At 36.8% G+C, this 21,119-nt stretch overlaps 1 protein-coding gene across 1 annotated transcript in view; it reads right to left on the bottom strand.

Annotated features, from left to right (window-relative positions):
• PCLO (piccolo presynaptic cytomatrix protein) overlaps window positions 1-20,114 on the bottom strand; it is a 366,748-nt gene extending 346,634 nt beyond the window's left edge. The window contains exons 1-2 of the mRNA XM_089917758.1: window positions 19,448-20,114; window positions 12,127-13,624 (exon numbers count right to left, since the gene is read on the bottom strand). Coding sequence (XP_089773884.1) covers window positions 12,127-13,624; window positions 19,448-19,698 — 1,749 coding nt within the window. The 5' untranslated portion in view covers window positions 19,699-20,114. The remainder of the gene's footprint in view (window positions 1-12,126; window positions 13,625-19,447) is intronic.
• Between the last annotated feature and the right edge of the window lie 1,005 nt (window positions 20,115-21,119).

Below are 21,119 nucleotides of genomic sequence, written 5' to 3'. Positions count from 1 at the left end.
TATTAATGCACAATTTATTTTGGATAAAAACTAGACACTAGCATTCCTCAGAACTGTGATGACATGCTCAGCGACTTGATGAAACTGTTTTATTTATGACAATCCATCCAGAATTTGAATGGATACCTTCCGAAACTGTGGATTACGATTTCTGCTGCATAATTCAGAAACCATTAAAAAACTTTGTGAAATGTAACCTAAATCTGCATTTTTTCTTCATAAAGCATAGTAATGTTCACCAAAGGCTAGAAATAACATTTGTTAAATCTTCACAAAATAGGGTCAAATGATAAAAGCATATCTGAGTATGTGTCAGTGCAGTCCAACCAAAAAAAATGCCACTTTAATCAATTTACAAAATAATTACAGTACAAAGACATGAAAATATTATTTGTATTTTACTACAGCAACACAGAAGACCCCAAATCAGTAAACTGAACTTACATATATATTAACACTTCTGACTGCCTCTCACATGGTGAATTAAAACTTTTATATCTCAAATGATTAACACGCCTTGAGCTACCTACCACACAATTTTGTAGCCTGCGATCCAATAGTTTCAATTAGGCAATGTTCGTGCAATTATTTAAACAACTTATTGATTGTCCTATTATTTCACTTAAAAGTGAAAAAAATTACATTAGTGAAAAGACTCAAAGGGCTCATAAACTTTGTGAACTCATTATATATGCTGAAATTTAAATATCTTTAATTTGATCAGATAGTAATTGGAATTAAGATAATCATTTGTATGTTAACTTGGAAAGGAAAGAAGTGCTTTTAAAAATACATATATGAGGGACTTCCCTGGCAGTCCATTGGTTAAGACTGTGCTCCCACTACACGGACCTTGTGTAAAAATACAGTTTCATAAGGGATTTTAGCCTCTTTCAGCTTTCTGTGAATGGGAGCCCCCTATAATTTACTCAAATCTTAAATAGTTTTATGTATGTGCATTTTCAAGAATGTATTTAAGGAAAATCTGACTTTAAAATTACACTTAATCAGCTTTACATTATTTTCACCTTTTTTTCCACAAATCCTAGCCACATTTTTCATTACCATTGATTTCCTTCTGACCATTTTTTTAAATCCTTCCTCTTTCAAGTTAAAAAACACACAGATCTACATATTAAAATTTTTCCCGACAAATACAATTATAGTTACATGTTCACATGATGAAGCCTGCCACTGACTTCTTTGAATTCTTTTACCTAAGTAGAAATCTGATCTGAAGATTTGTTTGATGAATTCTACTGAAGTTTGATTTTCCTGAATAAATGATAGAAATGTCATATTTGTTTTGCCAACTGATTTAAAAATTTTTATTTTTGATTAGATAGAAGAAAAGAATGGAAAGGTAGTTTATTGTTTTATATTCACGTAAGAATGTATCTCATCTATATGGTGTTTATTATTTTCTATTTTACAAACAAGACTCCATCTGCATTTGCTAAATTATTGACTCTCCCTCTAAACTCTGAGTTCTATTCTTAACAGTGAGCAAAGTTATCAACTTCATTATGTCTATTTTCAAAATCTAACAGAGTGGCTGGCTCATCGTAGGAGCTCATGGCTTTCTAAAGAACAAAAAAGAGCTCAGCAATATAAATAAGGCTTTGGTTTGAGCAAGAGTGAGTAGAAAGGTATAAAGTCAGTGCTCTTACACCTCAATTTTTTACACTAAATTTCAAAAATAAACTCCTGCCAAGAAGGTTAATTTCTTTTTTTTTAATTGAAGTATAGTTGATTTACAATGTTGTTAGTTTCAGGTGTTCAGCAAACTGACTGAGATATACTGATATAGATACATATTAGATATATATGTATACACACATATATATATTCTTTTTCAGATTCTTTTCCATTATAGGTTATTACAAGATATTAAATACAGTTCCCTGTGCTATACAGTAGATCCTTGTTGTTTATCTATTTTATATATAGTAGTGTGCACCTGTTAACCCCCAATTCTCAATTTATCCCTCTCCCCACCTTTCCCTTTCGGTAATCATAAGCATGTTCTCTATGTCTGTGAGTCTCAAGAAGGTTGATTTCTTATAACTTTAAGAATATGTAAAATTCTCTCTCTCTCTCTCTTTCTCTCTCTCTCTCTCTCTCACACACACACACACACACACTTTCTGTAATCTAGAAATGGCTGGTTTAAAATCAATGTGCTCTCCTATTTAAAAATGTTGCTAAATTTAGATCTAGCTTCTTGTATGAGATTCATTGCTAAGTAATTCTGTGACCTTGCAAATTCTTACCCTCGGTTTCCCAGTGACAAACGGAGTTAACAATGATGGCAACATCCCTACTTACTAGAATTTTTATACAGATTAATAACAAATACAAATATTTATTCCTGTCAATTTCAAAGCACTTCCACTTATACTGCCAAATGTAATTTTTAGTATATGACAAGTCTCACAAATTAGAAAAATAAATACTCAGAAAAGTTAAAATGACCTGACCAAATTACAGTAAGAGTAAAGTAAGAAGACAGGCAAGAAACATTGTCTATAGTGAAGTTACTGCTTCTTTATCAAAGGTAACTAGAACTACTGTTGATTGAATTCAGAGGAATATCAGCAAGAGTATTTATGTGTAAAGGGCAGAGCTAGGACTACAACCCAGATCTTTATATGCCTTACTGATGCTTTCGATATTGTCATTACTTTAAGGAAGATATATAAACTTCTAATAGATTATTTACATCTTTGCCTTCAATGTAGTACTTTTGAAATGTTTGTAAGTAAGAGCCCAGTTTCACCTAAGCTAATTAAAATATGGAACAGCGGCGAGTGTTAGGTATGTGTGATTTCTCCAGGGATGTGAACAATGAGCAAGTTAACCCATCACTGTATTAAGTTTACTGATCCAATAAATGATTCTGTTAGTTGTGGGTATCTGCTTTCACAGCAGAACATCTGTTCTTACTAAGCTATACAGATCATCATACTAGCTGCAATAATATGTAGCAACACTTAGTAGACATTACAAAAAGCTGGATATGCAGAAAGACACCTGAAACATCTAGTTATTTAAAAGCTGAAAGTGGAAAAAAGCTTTGGTTCTAATGATTAAACTTATGGGTAGAGCATGAGGAATACATATTTATTTTATAGGTGCAACATCCAAGTAATGAGGAAAATGCTGCAAACTAGACCTCATGGAAAATGAAAGCTAAACAAACATGGCATTCGTGAACACATTTAAGTAATAAGGATTTTTAAATGATTATTTCTAGTCCTCTAAATTCATGAGAAAATTATTTTAAATAAATTTTGTTATACTCGGTATTTTTGTTTTAAATACTATGAAGGATACCTAAGGATTATTAGAGAATAACAAAACAAACAAAACAAACCCAGAATATTCTTTGTCTTCTAAAAACTTTATGTTTAGAATCAAGGGACTTTATTTCTCTTTACTGGGTTCATTTAAAATTGTGCCAGTTAAAGTATACATGCCTGTGACAAGCAAAGAACAAATGAAAAAACTGACCAAATCTGGCATTACAGGCATAAGGCATTTCAAATCATTACTGTTATCTAGAACCAAAAATTCCTGACATTTCACCAAGTAGAATGCCAAAGCTAAAGATGTGAAAATCGAGACTCTAATTTACCCATTCCTTCATATCATATAAATTGTTTAATCAGTCATGTGATGAATGAGAATTTTTTAAATTACTCAAGTGTTAATTATAAGATGAATTTCCAAATACCGTATGCTAACACATATATACGGAATCTAAAAAAAAAAAAAAAAAATGGTTCTGATGAACCTAGGGGCAGAAGAGGAATAATGACGCAGATGTAGAGAATGGACTTGAGGACACGGGGAGGGGCAACGGTAAGCTGGGACGAAGTGCGAGAGTGACATGGACATATATACACTACCAAATGTAAAACAGACAGCTAGTGGGAAGCAGCTGCATAGCACAGGGAGATCAGCTCAGTGCTTTGTGACCACCTCGACAGGTGGGATAGGGAGGGTGGGAGGGAGACGCAAGAGGGAAGAGATATGGGGATATATGTATACGTATGGCTGATTCATTTTGTTATACAGCAGAAACTAACACACCATTGTAAAGCAATTATACTCCAATAAAGATGTTTAAAAAATAATAATAATAATAAAGCAAAGGAAAATTTAAAAAAAACAAACAAGCAAAAAAAAAAAAAAAAAAAACGAATTTCCAAGGTTAAAAAAGTAGCACAAAGGGCTTCCCTGGTGGCGCAGTGGTTGACGGTCCGCCTGCCGACGCAGGGGACACAGGTTCGTGCCCCGGTCCGGGAAGATCCCACATGCCGCAGAGCAGCTGGGCCCATGAGCCATGGCCGCTGAGCCTGCGCATCCGGAGCCTGTGCTCCGCAACGGGAGAGGCCACAACAGTGAGAGGCCCGTGTACCGCAAAAAAAAAAAAAAAATAGCACAAAAAGGTTTGACATTAAAAGTAAAAGCCTCTCTCTCAGGCACCAAGCTTGCATCTTCAGAATCAATCAGTGTTAACTTTTACTGTGACTTTTTCTAGTGGCTGCCATTATAACATCAAATAATAAGTTTTGATTTATAAATTTAAGATACTATGTATTTTCACCTTCTATAAAAGCAACATTTTTTCAAAAAACAACCTTATATTATCATCTGTTTTAGGGTTGTCTTAAGCAATATCCAAGAAATTATATTTGATGTATTAATTAAATATTTTAACACACAGTTAAATGATGTATAACTTTTTCAGTTTGATTTGTGTACCATCTAATATTATCTCACATTCCACTACTATTATGCAATCACATTTTGGAAAAAAATGACTTAATGTCTTTTTTAGTTTTCTTCATTTCTGGGGCATAATCAGCTACTCCATCCCACTCTTTTCATTTTCCATTTTAACAGAGGAACTCCTACAGTGATTGTGATATATACATACATACACCTACATACACATTTATACATATATACATACACTTATAGAGTGCCAATGATTTTTATGCACCCTTAAGTGTGAAAAAAAAATTCTTAAGCTGCCCTCACACTCCCTCTTGATCTCCTGCCTGGATAGAGGATTCATCTAATCACCATCTCTACAAATTTAAAGAAATTGGTCCCTCTCGGCTGTCTTCTGTGTTGACACCTGCCTGATTTCTCATCTTTTTGTAGATGCTAATTTTTTTCTCTGTGGAAGTCTTCCAACTTTTCTCCTTACCCTTGGAAATCAGATTATTTCACCAGGATGTATCTATCAGATGTTTTACTAATCTTGCTTGATCCATTGGTGGATCAAAATCTGAAGGCTTACATTTTCTTTCTTCTAGAGCCTGACTCCATAGCCTTGATTCATTTCTTTCTGGAACTCCTATTAGAGCTCTTAGATATAATTTCCATGGTTTTTAATATTTCTCTTAAAGCCTCAGAACTCCCAGAGTCCCAAGGGAGCCCCAGAATTTCAGATGACCACACCCTCAAAATGTCTACAACTCCATGGACAAGAGTTTAGAAAGAGCTCCCTATGCTGGAGTAAAATGCTCATTCCCCAGCCTCCACATCACCACAGGAAGGAGTAAAGAGAGGCATCACAGAATTGTGCACATTCCTGGGTACAGTCCCACTCTTTCCTTTCTTAACCCCCCCCGAGCTCCCAGCCTCAGAACTATACAAATTAGACCTTTAGTCACCACTAAAAATTCCAGATTCCTGAGTCATCCCTCAACTCCCAGACTCCAATCCCCCAATTAGAGGGAGTGAGAGGACCCTACCACCACATCATCAACCCTCCCTTGGTCTGTGCTATAACCTTCTACTTCATTTTTCTCCATAACACTTATTACCATCTGTCATACTATACGTTTTATTTATTTGCCACTCTTACTAGAATACATGTCGCACGAGGGAAGAATTTTTGGCTACTTTGTTCACTTTTACAACTAGCACAGTCCAGAAAAGTGCCTGAAACATAGTAGGTGCTCAGTTAAATAGCTGGATAATTTGCTCTACAAGCTGGGAAAATTCTGGGTCTTGCTTTTCCAGAACATCAACCAGGCCCATTTTTACCCTCAATCAGCCCACTGAAATTTGAGTGTACTAATTATTGATGAAATACCCTCTCTTAAGTATTTCTCAGGAATAATAAGAATTTTATAAGTTCTTTATATTTCCTGAATGGACTCCTTCCTGTGAGGTCAGGTGTTTTGTTTTGTCTTTCACTAGTTTATCCATGTCCTTCATGTGATATTATTGCTAAAATGTCAAGTGACTCTCTTCAAACCATTCATTTACAGTGAATGTCTCCATTATTTAGAATGGGTAATCAACAGAGGTTTTTCTGTATTTCTTGACAGTTCTGCTTCCCCATTAGTCCTCTTCTTTGAATAAGAGGAAGTAGGATGGCAGAGGGTCAGTGTCCAAAGTAAGGACAGCTTTACTAGGAGGGTAACAGATTTAGTAAATTTGACTCCTTAAGTGTTTTGTTTGTTTCCTCCTTTAAATCACTCTGTTGTGGGAGAGGAGCATTACTTCTTCTCATTTTCTTTCGAAAGCCCTACTTTTCTCATGAGGGCCCTTCCTCAGGCAGTTCATCCCTTCATTTGGAGAATTCTTTGGCTTTAGCCTAAGCAGAAGAAAATAAAGCCTCTTCTACCTGCTGTCTTCCACCAGAGATTAGGAAAGAGTCCACTTGTCCTGTTTGTTCCTCCTGTAGTTCTGTAATTTATTACTTGATCACTACCTACGACCCACTGTTGCTGTCTGTATTTGTGGGCGCTAAGCTCAGAGCTTCACCGAGGCTCCATAAGGAAGCCACCTGACAGTGGTTTCTTTAGCTCTGTTTCTGTCACCACTTTTCCATCTACTTTCTATCTTCTAGGAATTCTTCAACCTGCCAATTTATGTTATTGGTGGTCTTTCCCATTTTTTCGAACTACTACACTTTTTTTTAATGAGTACTTTTTATTATTGTTTTTACTTATTCATTTATTTTTTAACTGAGGTATACAGAACTACTATACTTTCAATCTTTTTAAACTGGGACCTCTAGAGAGGAGGTGAACGCATGTGTGCTCAGTCCTCCTTTTTAAAAAGGACCGTGTTGCTGTCTCTGCTTAGAATTTGGGGTGACAAATCACCTTTGTGCTAAAACAGCAAGCAACTAAAAAGAGAATATTCCTTTTTCTAAAAGTTCTTTCTGCTACTCCATCATCAGGAATGTCTTACTGGCTTTCTTTCTCCACAAATTCCAGCCTCCTAACATTTGGCATATCTCTACTTTTCTTAACAGATTTTTCCCCCTCAGTTTCTCCTACTAGAAGTAGCAGGCTGATCCACCTAAAAGAGGTGGCCAGTTAAGTCATTTTGCCAACCTAAAAAATTTCAGTCATTTTTTGTTTGTTCTTTAAAAAGTTGCGAGAGTGTATATGGAAGTCTAAGTGTGTTTGTTTTTCATTTTTATTTTTTAGCTCCTGAGAGATGGCCATGTTTTTGTTAAATAAAACATCTGGCTTCAGCCAAGATTAATATATGGGCCATCATGATCGAAATAATATGAGGAAAAAAAACCACCCACCTTAAACCCACTTTTATCACTAACATTTAGTTCATTATTAACAGTCTAAAAAATGACAAGTCATTTCATATATTACAAAATTTCCTAAGAACCAGGAGAATTATCACACATTAGGAATAAGTCTTTCAACCTCTCCTTAAACCTACCTGGTCCCAGCCTAGATATCAAAAGAGATAAAGTAAATCAACAACAACAAGAAACACTGTAGTTACTAACTGTAAAGCAAATGTTCAGTTTCTGTGTCAGAACGCAAACCCAAAGAGTGAACCTGTATTGCTGAGATTAACTCCATTAACGTACTAGCAAGAAGAGATACAACTATAAACTCCTCTTAGCAAGAAGAGATACAGCTATAAAGTCTAGGCTTGGAGACAGTGGATTCTTAAGGTTTATCTGAACAGCACACATCTTGACAACTACCAGAGAGGACACTTAAACATCATCCCCTTCACACAAATATTTGAGTTATCTAAGGTATGAGTGTGTTTGTTTGTATATGTATGTGTACGTGTGTGTATATGTGTGTCAGGTGGGCAGAGGTGGGAGAGAGCTGGCCAATTTAGTTAAGGAAGTAAAAGTCCCCTTTCCTAAAGCTTGTGTCTGGGTGTTGACACCTCTCCAGTCCTTCTCCTCAGATCTAGTAGTCATTTAAGAGCCAGGATGTTCAAAGCAAATATAGTCATAATTCTGCTTTGGTGACAAAAATATATCAGAGAAATTCTCCTGATCTTTTCAAGGAGAGATACAAGAGACCAGGATTTTATTTTTATTTTATTTTTACCCAATAGGCTGTAAAAGTAATAATATAGAGAATAACTTACATATAACTCAAACTTGAAAATAATAAATTCATGTAAATTAAAGTAGTATAGAATGTCTAGTCTCTGGCGCTGTCCTGCATGGTAAAACTGTTTACTCAATCTGAGTATTTTTGGACAATTTGACCCATAAGATTACATTTTTCCTTATAGGGAAAAAAATGAGAATTTAAATGAAATGTTACAATTAATACTGTAGATCAAATGGCTCTTGATTGCTATCTCAGAACCCAACAACTTATGATATTGTATCTATGTAGAAAACAATTTGGGAATAAGCTGTCAAAGTCAACTCTGTTTAAAATATTAAGATTATCTATGACATCATATTACAACTTCAAAAGAACTTCATATATTGAAAAATACCTTCTCATACAAATGTTCAGCTAATCCTCCTAAAAACCCAATGTGTTTAACAGAGAACATGTTATTTCCATTGTTTATATGGTATCACTGTTACAGAAAGTGTAAATGACTTGCCCAAGCTCATCTCCTCAATAACGGGGATGCTTTTTTTTTAGCCATTGAGACCCTCTAACTGCCGCCCCCACATTCCCAACTCCTGTCAAGTGTGTCCAAATTCTTATCATTCTTCACATTCCCAGCTCAAATACTCTATTTCCATGAAGATAGCTGTCATACCCCCCAAAGATAGTGATGACTTCTTTGTTTGATCTCATAGCACTTTCTCTCTTCTTACCACGAGTAAATGGATTTGGAATCAGAAGATTTAGTTTGGGTTCTGGTTATTTACTATCAGGATGATCCTAACATAGTAACCACTTGAACACCAATTTTCTCCCATAAGAGAAAACAGAATACATGACCATAGAATTATTTGGAAATTTAATTCTGATAAAACAAATAAGAAGGAACTATGTGAACTGTAAAGACCTATACAAAGTTACTTTTCATATATATCTATTTTTTCCTTTCTTATTTACAACTTTTATTTCCCCAGTTTTCTGGTAGAAGGAAGACTCCATATCTAACACATACTTGATTCTATCAAAGTACTTGATGGTGCTTCGCAACCTGGCATTTGATACACATTTGTAAAATGAATGAAGGATTGAAGGTATGACTACATTAAACAAGGTAAGTTTCATAAAGGAGAATGCTCACTGCTACCGACTAAATGTGGAAGACCTAAATCTGACTTAAACTTTTCTCCAATCTCATTGAGCATTTCTTCGCCACCACTTCAGGCAACCTAGATTTATGCCTGATTCCCTAAATATACCCTGTATTATTCTGGCTCTAGGTCTTAGGCTAAATCATTACCCCCTTTCATGTTCTTTATCTGTTGAAATAATATCCATCACTATATACCTAGCATAAATGCCATTTTCTCCATGAAGCTTTCCTTATCTCACCCACTGGAAATGGCACTTCCTACTTGGAAGTTCATAATGTTTGCTCATGTCTGTCACAGCTTTTATCATTTGACCACATATTTCCTTGTGTGTGTATGATCTAAGCTAGTACATTTGGATCATGTTAAGATCAGCATTATGTTTTACTTATCTTTATAGCCTACCAAACGTGTAGTAAAATGTCTTCCACATTGTAGGTACTCAAATAATATATGTGGCTTGAAGGTCCAACTACAGGTTTCTGCCTTATAAATTGCCACAAAAACATGACAAACATTTTATAAAAAGATCATCTACTGTTTGAAGTCATTATTACTACACATTCCTATCAAGATGGTATACTATAAACAGAAACACATCTTTATCAGAATTTTTATATATATGTACACACACACACATATATATACACACACACAATATGGAATATTACTCAGCTGTAAGAAAGAATGAAATTTTGCCATTTGCAACAACATGGATGGACTTGGAGGGCACTATGCTAAGTGAAATAAGTCAGACAGAGAAAGACAAATACTATATGATATCACTTATACATGGAATCTAAAAACTACAAGAAACTAGGGGCTACAACAAAAAAGAAGCAGACACACAGATGTAGAGAACAAGCTAGTGGTTACCAGTGGGGAGAAAAAAGGGGAAAGGGGCAGCATGTGGGTAAGGGATTAAGAGGTACAAAACTATTATGTATAAAATATGCCACAAGGATATATTGCACAACATGGGGAATACAGCAAATATTTTACAATAACTATAAATAGAATATAACCGTTAAAAATTGTGAATCACTATTGTACACTTGTAACATATTTTATACCTCAACTATAGTTCAATAAAAAAAATTAAAAGATAAAAAAAGAATGTGGAAAAAAAGTTTAAGATATGGAAAAAAGCTACAAATATATAAACCAACTATTTATAATCTGATTTCCTCCATAACTTAAATGTTCTTATTAATTGCAATTTTATCACTGAAGTATGGCTTATCTAAAAATTTAAAGTACTCAATATGACTTTTGGTAAAAAGAGTAAAAGATACCTTAGCGGAAAACCAGAGGTTGACATATTTTAAATGGACATCATTTTCAACTTTCATCACAGTAAGTATCCCAACTAACGTAACAGCTACCAATAATTATCACTGTTGTTTTTATCAGAACATAGATTGCACTTATAACAAGGGTACACAAGTCTCCTCTCTCGCAGATATTTAAATGACATAATCCTTCATTGCCTGCTGCCTTCATTCCTTCTTGTGCATTATGTGCACATAATGCACACACAGCCCACTAACAGCTGTTCTCTAGATGGACTCAGTGGTTTCTGTGCCTTCTCATCGGGTAGGGGCTACTGCATTTCTTTTAAAAATGTATTCTTTCAAACCCTAAGCCCTTTTATTCTCACTTATTTTATATTATTATACCATCTTCACTGTATTATTTCTTAACTCCAGAGAATTTCTAAGTTCTGCAGCTTTATGTTTTCTGTCCCTTCCCCTGAACGTCCCCAAACCTCTACCTATTAAAATGCTATTTTATTCAGGGACTTTAAGCACTCAGTTGACAGTAACTGACCTGCTGAGAATAACTTTTCTATCCTGAACCAGAGTAAACAACCTTGAACTCATGTGTGTCACAACTGGCCCCTTCATGATTCAGTCTGCCAGGAAGGCTTACCCAAAGACTTGGAGTTATAAACTGTGATCCGTCTAAGAAGACACCCATAAAGTTGAACCTGTTCTAATGACTTCATTTCTTTGAAGTGACTTACGCTGTTATGAATGACTCTCAACTAATGAGGGAAGCATGCTCTCACAGTGTATAGCAAAATCACTGGCAGGAAAAGGGGATGTGCAGTTTGAAAGAACGTATTCAATTTCGTATCAAAATTGTATTTAGAATCTGAAAACACTGTCCACTTTTTTTCGCAGCATAAATAGGATCCCATTTAAGAATATCGTATCAAGAGTATCATGGTAGGTAGGAGCATGAATTTAAAAGCTGATGTAAAAATTAATATAATGTAATAATAGTGTGGATTTTACCCATAGAATGCAATGAGCAAAGGCTCAGCATCTATCAATCAATTCATACTTCCTTTATGTGCCAAATTTATCAGAAATTGTAGCAATATTTTGGAGAAATATTATTGGAGAAAATGTTGAAAAACTCTAATTTACATTTGGCAGAGAAGAAAAAGAGGAAAGTAGGAAGGAAGGAGGGAAAGAAGAAAAGAACCAGAGAAAAACAGTGCCATCCTACCGTTAACAGCAGTAAACTAAGCACCATTGTGTAAGATGATGATATGGTTTAAGAGCACGAACATAACGAAAAAATGCACTTACCTCGGTTAAATGAGGATTGGGGTTAAAACCACAGAGGCTACAAACAGTGGTTTGACACTCAGTGCATGTGTTAAAATTGGCCTTTTCTGGAACATTCAACAGAAGTTCAGTGGTATTGCAAAGAGGACAGATGGTTTTGGGGAGGCCTTGTACTGGAGTCTGTGCTGCAGATGGAAAAGTTTGTGGCTGCAGAGGTTTCCCTGTTTGGCTTACTGGTTTTGTAGATTGTTGAGGAGGGGGCTTTGCTGGGCCAGGCTGCTGAGGAGGAGGCTTCATTGGGCCAGGCTGTTGAGCTGGAGTCTTGCCTGGCCCAGGCTGCTGGACCTGAGGTTTCGCTGGCCCAACCTGCTGAGCTGCAGTCTTTGCAGGCCCAGGAGGCTGAGCTGGAGTCTTTGCAGGCCCAGGAGGCTGAGCTGGAGTCTTTGCAGGCCCAGGAGGCTGAGCTGGAGTCTTTGCAGGCCCAGGAGGCTGAGCTGGAGTCTTTGCAGGCCCAGGAGGCTGAGCTGGAGTCTTTGCAGGCCCAGGAGGCTGAGCTGGAGTCTTTGCAGGCCCAGGAGGCTGAGCTGGAGTCTTTGCAGGCCCAGGAGGCTGAGCTGGAGACTTTGCAGGCCCAGGAGGCTGAGCTGGAGACTTTGGCCCAGGCTGCTGAGCTGCAGGCTTTGCTGTTCCTGGTGGCTGGGCCGGGGTCTTTGGGGTCCCTGGCTGTTGAGCTAGGGCCTTCGTTGGCCCTGGCTGCTGAGCTGAGGGCTTTGCAGGCCCAGGCTGTGGTGTGGAAAGTTTTCCAGGTCCAGGCTGCTGGGCTGGAGGCTTTCCAGGACTTACTTGGTGAATAGGTGGCTTGGATGGGCTTTGCAGTGAGGGTTTAACTGACTCTCCCCTTACTGTATCTGTCTGTTTAGTCTGAGGCCTGGCTGCATCTCTTTGAAGTGGCAATTTTGCCTGGTCTGTCTGAGGAGCCTGGGTGAGGCCCTGAGTTGGCTTTCCTGTTTCTGGAGGTTGTGATTTAATTTTTTCTGGCTGCTGAGGAGATACGGATTTGGGAGAACCGTCCTGCTGAAGCAGGGCCCTCACAGGTCCTGGCTGCTTAGGAACTGGCTTGGGTGACTGTTGCTGTGATGGAGGCTTTGTGATTCCTTCAGGTTTTCCTTGTTCCTTCTGAGATATTTTTTGTTTCTTGGAGGCTTCTTCCTGGGAGGCATCAGGGTCTGATATCAAATCAAAAGGACTGAATTTATTTACAACAGAGGAGACAGCACTTAAAGGATTAACCTCTGAGAGGAAGCCAGGCATCATACTAGACTTGTGCTCTTCCTTAAAATCAGTTCTGGATTTTGATTCTTTCAAGCTAATAGTGGAAGGACTCCTTCCAGGCAATTTCTGCTCTGACCTCAGAGTGTCTGTAGTTCTACTTTTACTGAGACCAGGCTGAACTGGACGCCCTGGGTCCGGCGGTTTTCCTGGCTGCTTTGGAGATTCACTACTATCCAACTCTTGTTTCCTAGAAGAATGAAAGAAAAAGAAGTGAAAATAATGGAAACTATCACAACTCAAAATAATATTTAAAACCCATTACTTTCTTGCATCTTCAAAATTATGATGCATAAATATAACTAAAATCCATTTTTGCAGCATCCTATAAGTAATCATAAAATTTTTAATGTCTTTGTTACTTTCTTTACATGGATACAGATTTTCAACACGGAAGTGAAGAGGAAGGGGAAAAAAACCCATACTTGCTACTATAAGTAATCAACTATTAAGATATCTAGTTAGAAAGTATTTATAATAAAAATAATTTATATTTACTTAATAGAATCTAGCCATACTTCAAACCCATTTAAACATATTAACTCAACAGATCAATGCAAAGCCATGTTCCAGTACTTTTATGCTCACAGGATGTATCCTTTTTAACCAAAAGTTATAGTCAAGGAATGTTAGCCTCCCAAATACCAGCACACTAAGAAGTGAAAATATTCATTTTTAAATGAGATTGCTGCAACTGTTTTTTGTTTTGTTTTTTACTTAATATTAGAATTTATATTAGCTACATAAGACATACAACATGACATCACAGGACCTGGTAAAGGAGGTTGTTCAGGAACTCTGAAAAAGCTGATCATCTATTCAAGTTTTGACAGAGTATCTGTCAAAAAAGGTAACATCTATCAAATATTGTCCTTGTTAAACTTTACAGAGTAAGAATTCCTACCTTAATTAGAAAATTCTGAGAAAGAATTCTTTCTTGTGGAAGAACAGTGTTGTATCATTCAATTATTTTTCCAATAGCATTCTTAATCTGAGATCTCTCTATGTAACAATATGATGCTTAAAGCATCTTGAGACATACGTAGCCTGATGTACAAATAGCAACAATCTGGTTGTGACCCCACTTTTGAAAAGTACTGTTACCTTCCTCAAAGGAAGAAAAAACATAATGATCTCTTAATGTTTTCTACAACACTTACTATTACCATTGTTAATTAGTCATTATTATTGACAATGACTTAAAAATGCAACAAGTAATTAATTTGCAAGATTTCTTCTAACTCATAGACAAATACACAAGATGGATATTTTTAAAATAGTTTTGGAAACATCAATTTTAAATGACTATGGCTCAATAATTAAAATACTTGTTTCTCATATACACTTTTACCAAGTACGTTAAATTTTAAACAAGCTATTTTTTACTGATAAAATTGCAACTAATAAGAACATGCTGCACTAGAATTATGGGATAAATCAAATTATAAGTACTTTGTTTGATATATGTAACATTAATTTTGGAAAAGGTTTCTTTTTAATTAAAAGAAAAAGAGATAAACAGAGTGATTCAGTTGCACTTAAAATATGAGATGATCACAATAAAGTTCTATAGGTTTTAATTTGTTGGAATAAAATTTACCTGCTAACGGACCAGACTATAACTTTTTCATTTCAGGTCATCTGGTACTTATTATGAATTAAGTTTTTAAACTACCATGATACAGAAATTTGATGATACAGAAATTTGAGTACAGATCAAGATGTAAGGCATAGTAGGAAGAAACACAGAAGTATTACTTCTAAATAGCAAAGGGTCAGGAAGAAAATAATCTATAAATGGCAATGTATGCCACAAAATGATTTTCTAATAAAAGGTGAATAAATACAATTCTTAGTTCTGGCCATTTCCTCCAGGAAAAAAGGTTACAAAAACTTTAGATACTACCATGTCCCTGAAGCCTGTACTTAAATAAGGAACTAAAATTATTATCCTAATTGATTCCAACAGTTCTAAGATATCTTTCAAAACACACTGCTACATATTTCCATTGGGGAAAATAATTTTGAATGTTTCCTTATAGGCCTCATTATGTGCTCCCTTCCGTATGAAGGCAAAAGAACCATAGTAAACAACCCCAAATAGATTATTTTCAAAAAGCTCCACTGTTTAGATAATCACATTATTCTAGAAATGTTCCATATTCAATTAATAAAGTTTACCATTCCCTTGAGGGGTAGATGCTTAGGAACTATCCTATAAGCGTTTAGGCATTTTATTAAAGAAGTCTATATTTAAACGAATACCCAAAAAACCTATTCTTAACTGAGCTCTCTTGAAAATACTATTAAACTTAATCACTGTTTTTGTGATATTTCACTTAATCCAACATACGTACAAAACAAATAAATTTTGTGAATACCAAATATTTGTGACAACAATAAATACCAAAAGTTAAAGGAAGCTACTTGAATTAGAAATTATAACTGCATGTACTTCCTATGAATATTAAGTTCTATTATATTATAGAATCGCCCTGTGAGAAAATACCCATACAGCTATAAAGACTACAATTTAAACTTAGTTTTAGTTGCTATAATTATGTAAATAAACGTCAAACATGGAGATCTGGGAGGGAAAAATAGAAAGACAATCATTAAGAGAAGATACAGGCTTAATACCAAACAAAAATATAAAGATGTCTTAGCTAACTATGTCTTTTGATGAATTTCTGAGTGGTATGACAGTTGTGTTAAAAAGAAGAATGACCAAAATGCAATCTGTGTCTTCTGTACTAGACTATGAATTCCTAGGGAGAGATATGTTTCACTCATCTTTTCATCACTAGAACCAAACCTGGTAACTAGTAGATGAGTATTAATGTTTGATGAATCAATGAATGAATGAATAACAGTGAGTGAACAAATGAATGAACATATCAGGTTTTTGTTTCCCTCTAGATTAACGTCTCTTGAATTCTTTTCACTTTAAATTCTTCTACAGGTCTTGTGAGATATAAATGGAAACATTCCATATTCATTTTGGCTTGCTGCTCTAGGAAGAAAAACAATTGTGGAGGTGTCTACCCAGCAGCGGAGGCCTAAAAGAATGCTAAAGAAAATAACTGATTCAGTCAGAATTGTTACTAAATATTCTACTAATCAGAGGTGTTTTTCAGTAAAGCTCTTCTCATATGACACATCCGTAGGTGTAAACAGAATGAGTAGAAGACATAATAAAATTGCATTTCCCTGGATCGACAATGAATCGAAAATGCAGAAGCATTTCATTTGTAAGCTCTAACTTCTAGTTTCTAACTACTCAAGTCTTATACAACTTCCCTTTTCATTTTACTATTGTCATCCTCAGATTAGAATTTTTCTTTCACAGGTTAACAGAAAAAAAATGTTTCAGCAGCAAATGAGATAAACATGTATTCAAGACTAAGAATATAAAAGCAGTTGGAATACTAAAATATTTTTAAATGTAACACAACAAGCAATGACACTTGACAGCGTTAAGTCATACAATTTTATAATAGAAATATAAGCAGCTTTAGGAATGTCCGTTCATTGTATATTGCAGAGGATACCAAGACTTAAACAGGCTAAGAAATTAATTCAAGGTTATAAAACTAGTTAGTCACAGAAATCTGGTATCCTAACTCCTGGTGGGCAGGAAGGGGAGGCAGGATTTCCAGTACATTGCACTGACTTCTCCATATGTAAAAGAGTATAGGTACATCAAAGTAACTCACAACAGTGAATAACTCAATATACAACTTGTCTGCAGCCATCACTGCCAGTGCCATTCACTGCTGATATTGATATCTCTACTCTTTATATGTATAGGGTTCCTTCAAATTAAAATCCAAGCAAAAATGTTCCTGTCAAATTTTAATTAATCCTTACTACGGCTCTACAAGATGAGTAAGATAAGTATTATTGCCTTATTTAGAAGCAAGGAAACTTAGGCACATATGGCTGAGAGTCAGTTAAAATTAATAAGGTCTCTGGGCTCTCAACCCTTATTTCTTTAAAAAAATAAATAAAAATCAAAGCCCACCCTAATTCGCACCACATAATCTCCTACAACTTGAAATGATTTGGATATACTTTCTTATATATACTTAAATTAATATGTGTTTATTTGGTTATCACATATGGGGATAATAACTTTCCAAACTTAAAGACATTTATAGAAATCTCTCAGTAAAATATAAGCAGGTTACCAAAATCAGACACGTTTATATATTTCAATGAAGCTTTCATCAATAACTGTTTAGGCCGCAGACTACCTATTGATAAGAATTCTACCGTAACAAAAACATCAACAGAGAGCTTTAAAAGTATGCTAACTGATACAAATACTGAACAGAACACCACACTTTCATAGGCTGAGATAATATTTTTTAGCCACCCTCTGAAAACAAGGAAGAAATGTAGAAATCAAAGCTCACACTCTTCTTGGTATTTGTAACCAGCATGCTAAACCTGTTGCTTGTGCCTCTTAGGAAAAATTGTAGAAGAGTTGGCATACATTTCTAAAAGGTTAATAAAAGTACTATACCTCGTTATTACCCTAGAAAAATCTAGTATATGAACATTCAAAATTTTTTCTAAGTCAGGTTTTAAACAGTAGAGAAAATAGTACATATCGTAAACTGTACTCTTAAGGGAATAGATAAGAAAGGCTTTATACCAAAGAAATAGCCCAATATATTACTAGTTTAAAAACACAGAAAAATATATTCAATATAATAAAGCTAGTCTTTACTAGTAGTGTTGGTTCCCCTTCAAGAAAATAGGGTTTTACCTGATATAGTTTACAAATTTAAGATTTTATGTGAAACATATTGCCATTGCCACTATCCACAAAATATTTTACATTTCTACTGTATTCGTTACCTGACAAAATTATATGTATATACTTATATTATAGCTCCTAAGTGTTTTTATTTTATAAAGTGCAGGATAAAAGCCTACACCTATATCCATATCTTTCATATTTCCAGTATCTCTAATGAAAATTGTTAGGTTATCATAAAGTAGGAGTGGTTTAAGGACCACGGACAGAGGAATGTCCTGTCTCTGAACACGCTACGAGGGTGCAAAGTTAAAGGGTTTGTTTACAACAAATAAAGGCAGGGCAGGCACAGTGATTATACCCTCTTAGTACTCTAATTAGAAAACAACTAATTTATTGGGATGGAGGAATACAGAGAGCTAGAGAGGAAAATGAATATGTTACTACTATAGATTAGCTCTTAATTGCCTGTCCAAGTTGCTATTTGTCTTTAAAAGTATGTACTGGAAACTCATTTGAAGGTAACACAAATTCACATGTTCTTCCGTAAACTGTAAGACGCTATTCCATATAAAGGAGCGGTGGTTTAAAAAATAGCATATGCTAATTCATAAATACACGTACAGCACCTGCACTGTTGTGACCAAACCATCTGTTTAATGCCACACATATTTTAGGGTTTCTCATTGAATATAAAAGGTGTATTTATTCTATACCTTCTACCTAAACAGCTCCTGTTCTCCTCTGGGGGGTAGGGTGGGAAGGAAAGACAAATCACCTCCAGGGGAATTAAAGGTATTGTTACAGAAATATTTAGACATCATTCACAGAGAGAAAGACCCCGAAATGACTGAGGAGGTTTAAACAGAAACAGGTAAACACCCAGCTCTCTCCATTTCCTAACACGTCCGTTTTGTATTAATGGAAGACTTCCAGATTAGTAAAACACTGGAGGGCGTCTCTCCACGCCACCCTAGACAGAAAAGGTTCCAAAAGGCCAGAAATCACAACCTAAAATCACAGTTCCAAGAATGCAACCCTTGGCTATCCCATCAGAAACTCTATAAGGCATCATTTTTATCCTGCCCAACAGAAAGCTTATGTTCTCTTTACCACCACCCCATCAGGGAGAATAAAATGAACGGAGGCGGCATATATGTACTGCCGTGCTGGCACATACGGGCTGGCACATATGTGCACGGGAAGCTGTACATATATGCCCGGACATATACATCATGCTGTGCGTGCCTGTGCATGGAAGGCGGCTCCGCAGAGGCCGGAGGAATGCTTCCCTTGGGCAGCCCCTGCGCCCTTGACATGACAGCAGCGATCTGTCTCCTCTCCTCTTCGCTCAGCTGGCTCAGATCCGCCTCCATGCCGGCCGGAGTCACGGTGTGCAAGGGGCTCCCCGACCCGCCAGCCCCTTCTCCGGCAGCCGCTACTGCCGCCGCCAGCCCTTCGGGGAGCCCTTCCCCTTCCAAGCTCGCCTCGTTGCCCATGGCTTAGGGAAACTCGGGGCCACCGCGCTCCCTTCTTGTGCTGCCTCCCCGCCGGGAAGCCCGTGGCCGCAGGAGCAACCGGAGACGGGGGCTGCCGCCGGGCGTGCAGGCGGCGAAGTCCCTGAACACCAGGCGGAGATTAGTCCCTCTTGCAGGTGATGACCGAGGCCAGTGACTCCTCCATGTTGGACAACGCCAGGCAACCTTTGCGGAAGACAACTCCCGACGCCGCCTTAGCGCCCCAAGCCGGGGAAAAGCAGATCTGAGCGGTGCCAGCCGGGCGCCGTCTGCCCCTCCCACCGTGCCCCGCCTCCTCGCCGGCGCCCTCGCAGTGCGCATGCCCCTCTTGGAACAGGTGATGCCTGCGCCCGCACCATCCCACCCTGCGTCGCTCTGTATCCTTCCTCACTCTCAGCACCGACTTAAAGGAGCCCAGCGAGAGCACAGCGAAAAAGCAGAACAAAACAGCCGACGTTTCTTTCAGGCATATTTCAGGATGCCTCAACCCTAGTTTTAGCGGACTACATTCAAGGGGACCGGGAAGGGGGTTTGAGGGGAGGTGTCTGTTTCCATTCCATCTTTGACTCATGGGATTTGTAGTTTTTTTTCTTTTCCTTTTTTTTTTTTTTTTAAAGGGAGAACTTTAAAAGATTCTAGGAATGTTTTCAGGTAACTGGAGATTAATAGAGAAGCCAGACACCTTTGGAACAAATTTCCCCAAAGGAGATAAAACTGGCCGTTTTCATTTAGAATTTTGCCAGAACAGTTATTTTATAATCTTAGATACAGTATAAGTAAGAAGGTAAGGTTTTTGAATGCTTACCGCTGTGTTGTTCCCTAAAGGGACTATGCAAAAGTAAAGATTTGGAGAAATTGCGGATAGGATACTGTAGTAAGATCCAGATTGTCGAATATTAAAATGTTACAATAGTGTGAACTTTTAAGACGTGTGTTCAACCCTTTTCTGTACAACTGTGGGCCCAGAAAAATTAACTTGTGTAGAGTCATACAGCTGGCTAGCAGCAGAGGTATAACTAATACCCACTCTTTCAGAGCCACCCACCAACATATACTCTTTTCTTGCTACTGCGCTCTTTGGAAGGGAGTGTTTTAGTTCAGCACTGGATCTGCAGCCCCAATTTTGCTACCCATTTCCTAACAAGGTGGACTTAATGTCCCAATTGTTGAAATTAAAGAAAATCAAAAGCTAACAACTGGGAACGAAAGAATAAATCAAACAGAAATGAATGAGTTGCTCAGAAAGTTTCCTAGGTTTTGTAATAATCATTATAATAGTTTGTTATTGTGCATTACACTTGTATCAAAACTAAATAATGGCACAGTTGTAACAGTTTGTACTAAATTTACTGCTTTGGAAGATGGCTAGTCGGCAGATGAACTATTATTACTGGCTAAGTTCC

This window comes from Delphinapterus leucas, chromosome 9 (assembly GCF_059928025.1).
Source record: "Delphinapterus leucas isolate spDelLeu-1000000601 "Yukka" chromosome 9, BTC_Dleu_Yukka2, whole genome shotgun sequence".
Lineage (NCBI taxonomy): Eukaryota > Metazoa > Chordata > Mammalia > Artiodactyla > Monodontidae > Delphinapterus > Delphinapterus leucas.
The sequence above is the reverse complement of the archived record's forward strand: the minus strand, read 5'-3'. Positions and strand labels throughout refer to the sequence as shown.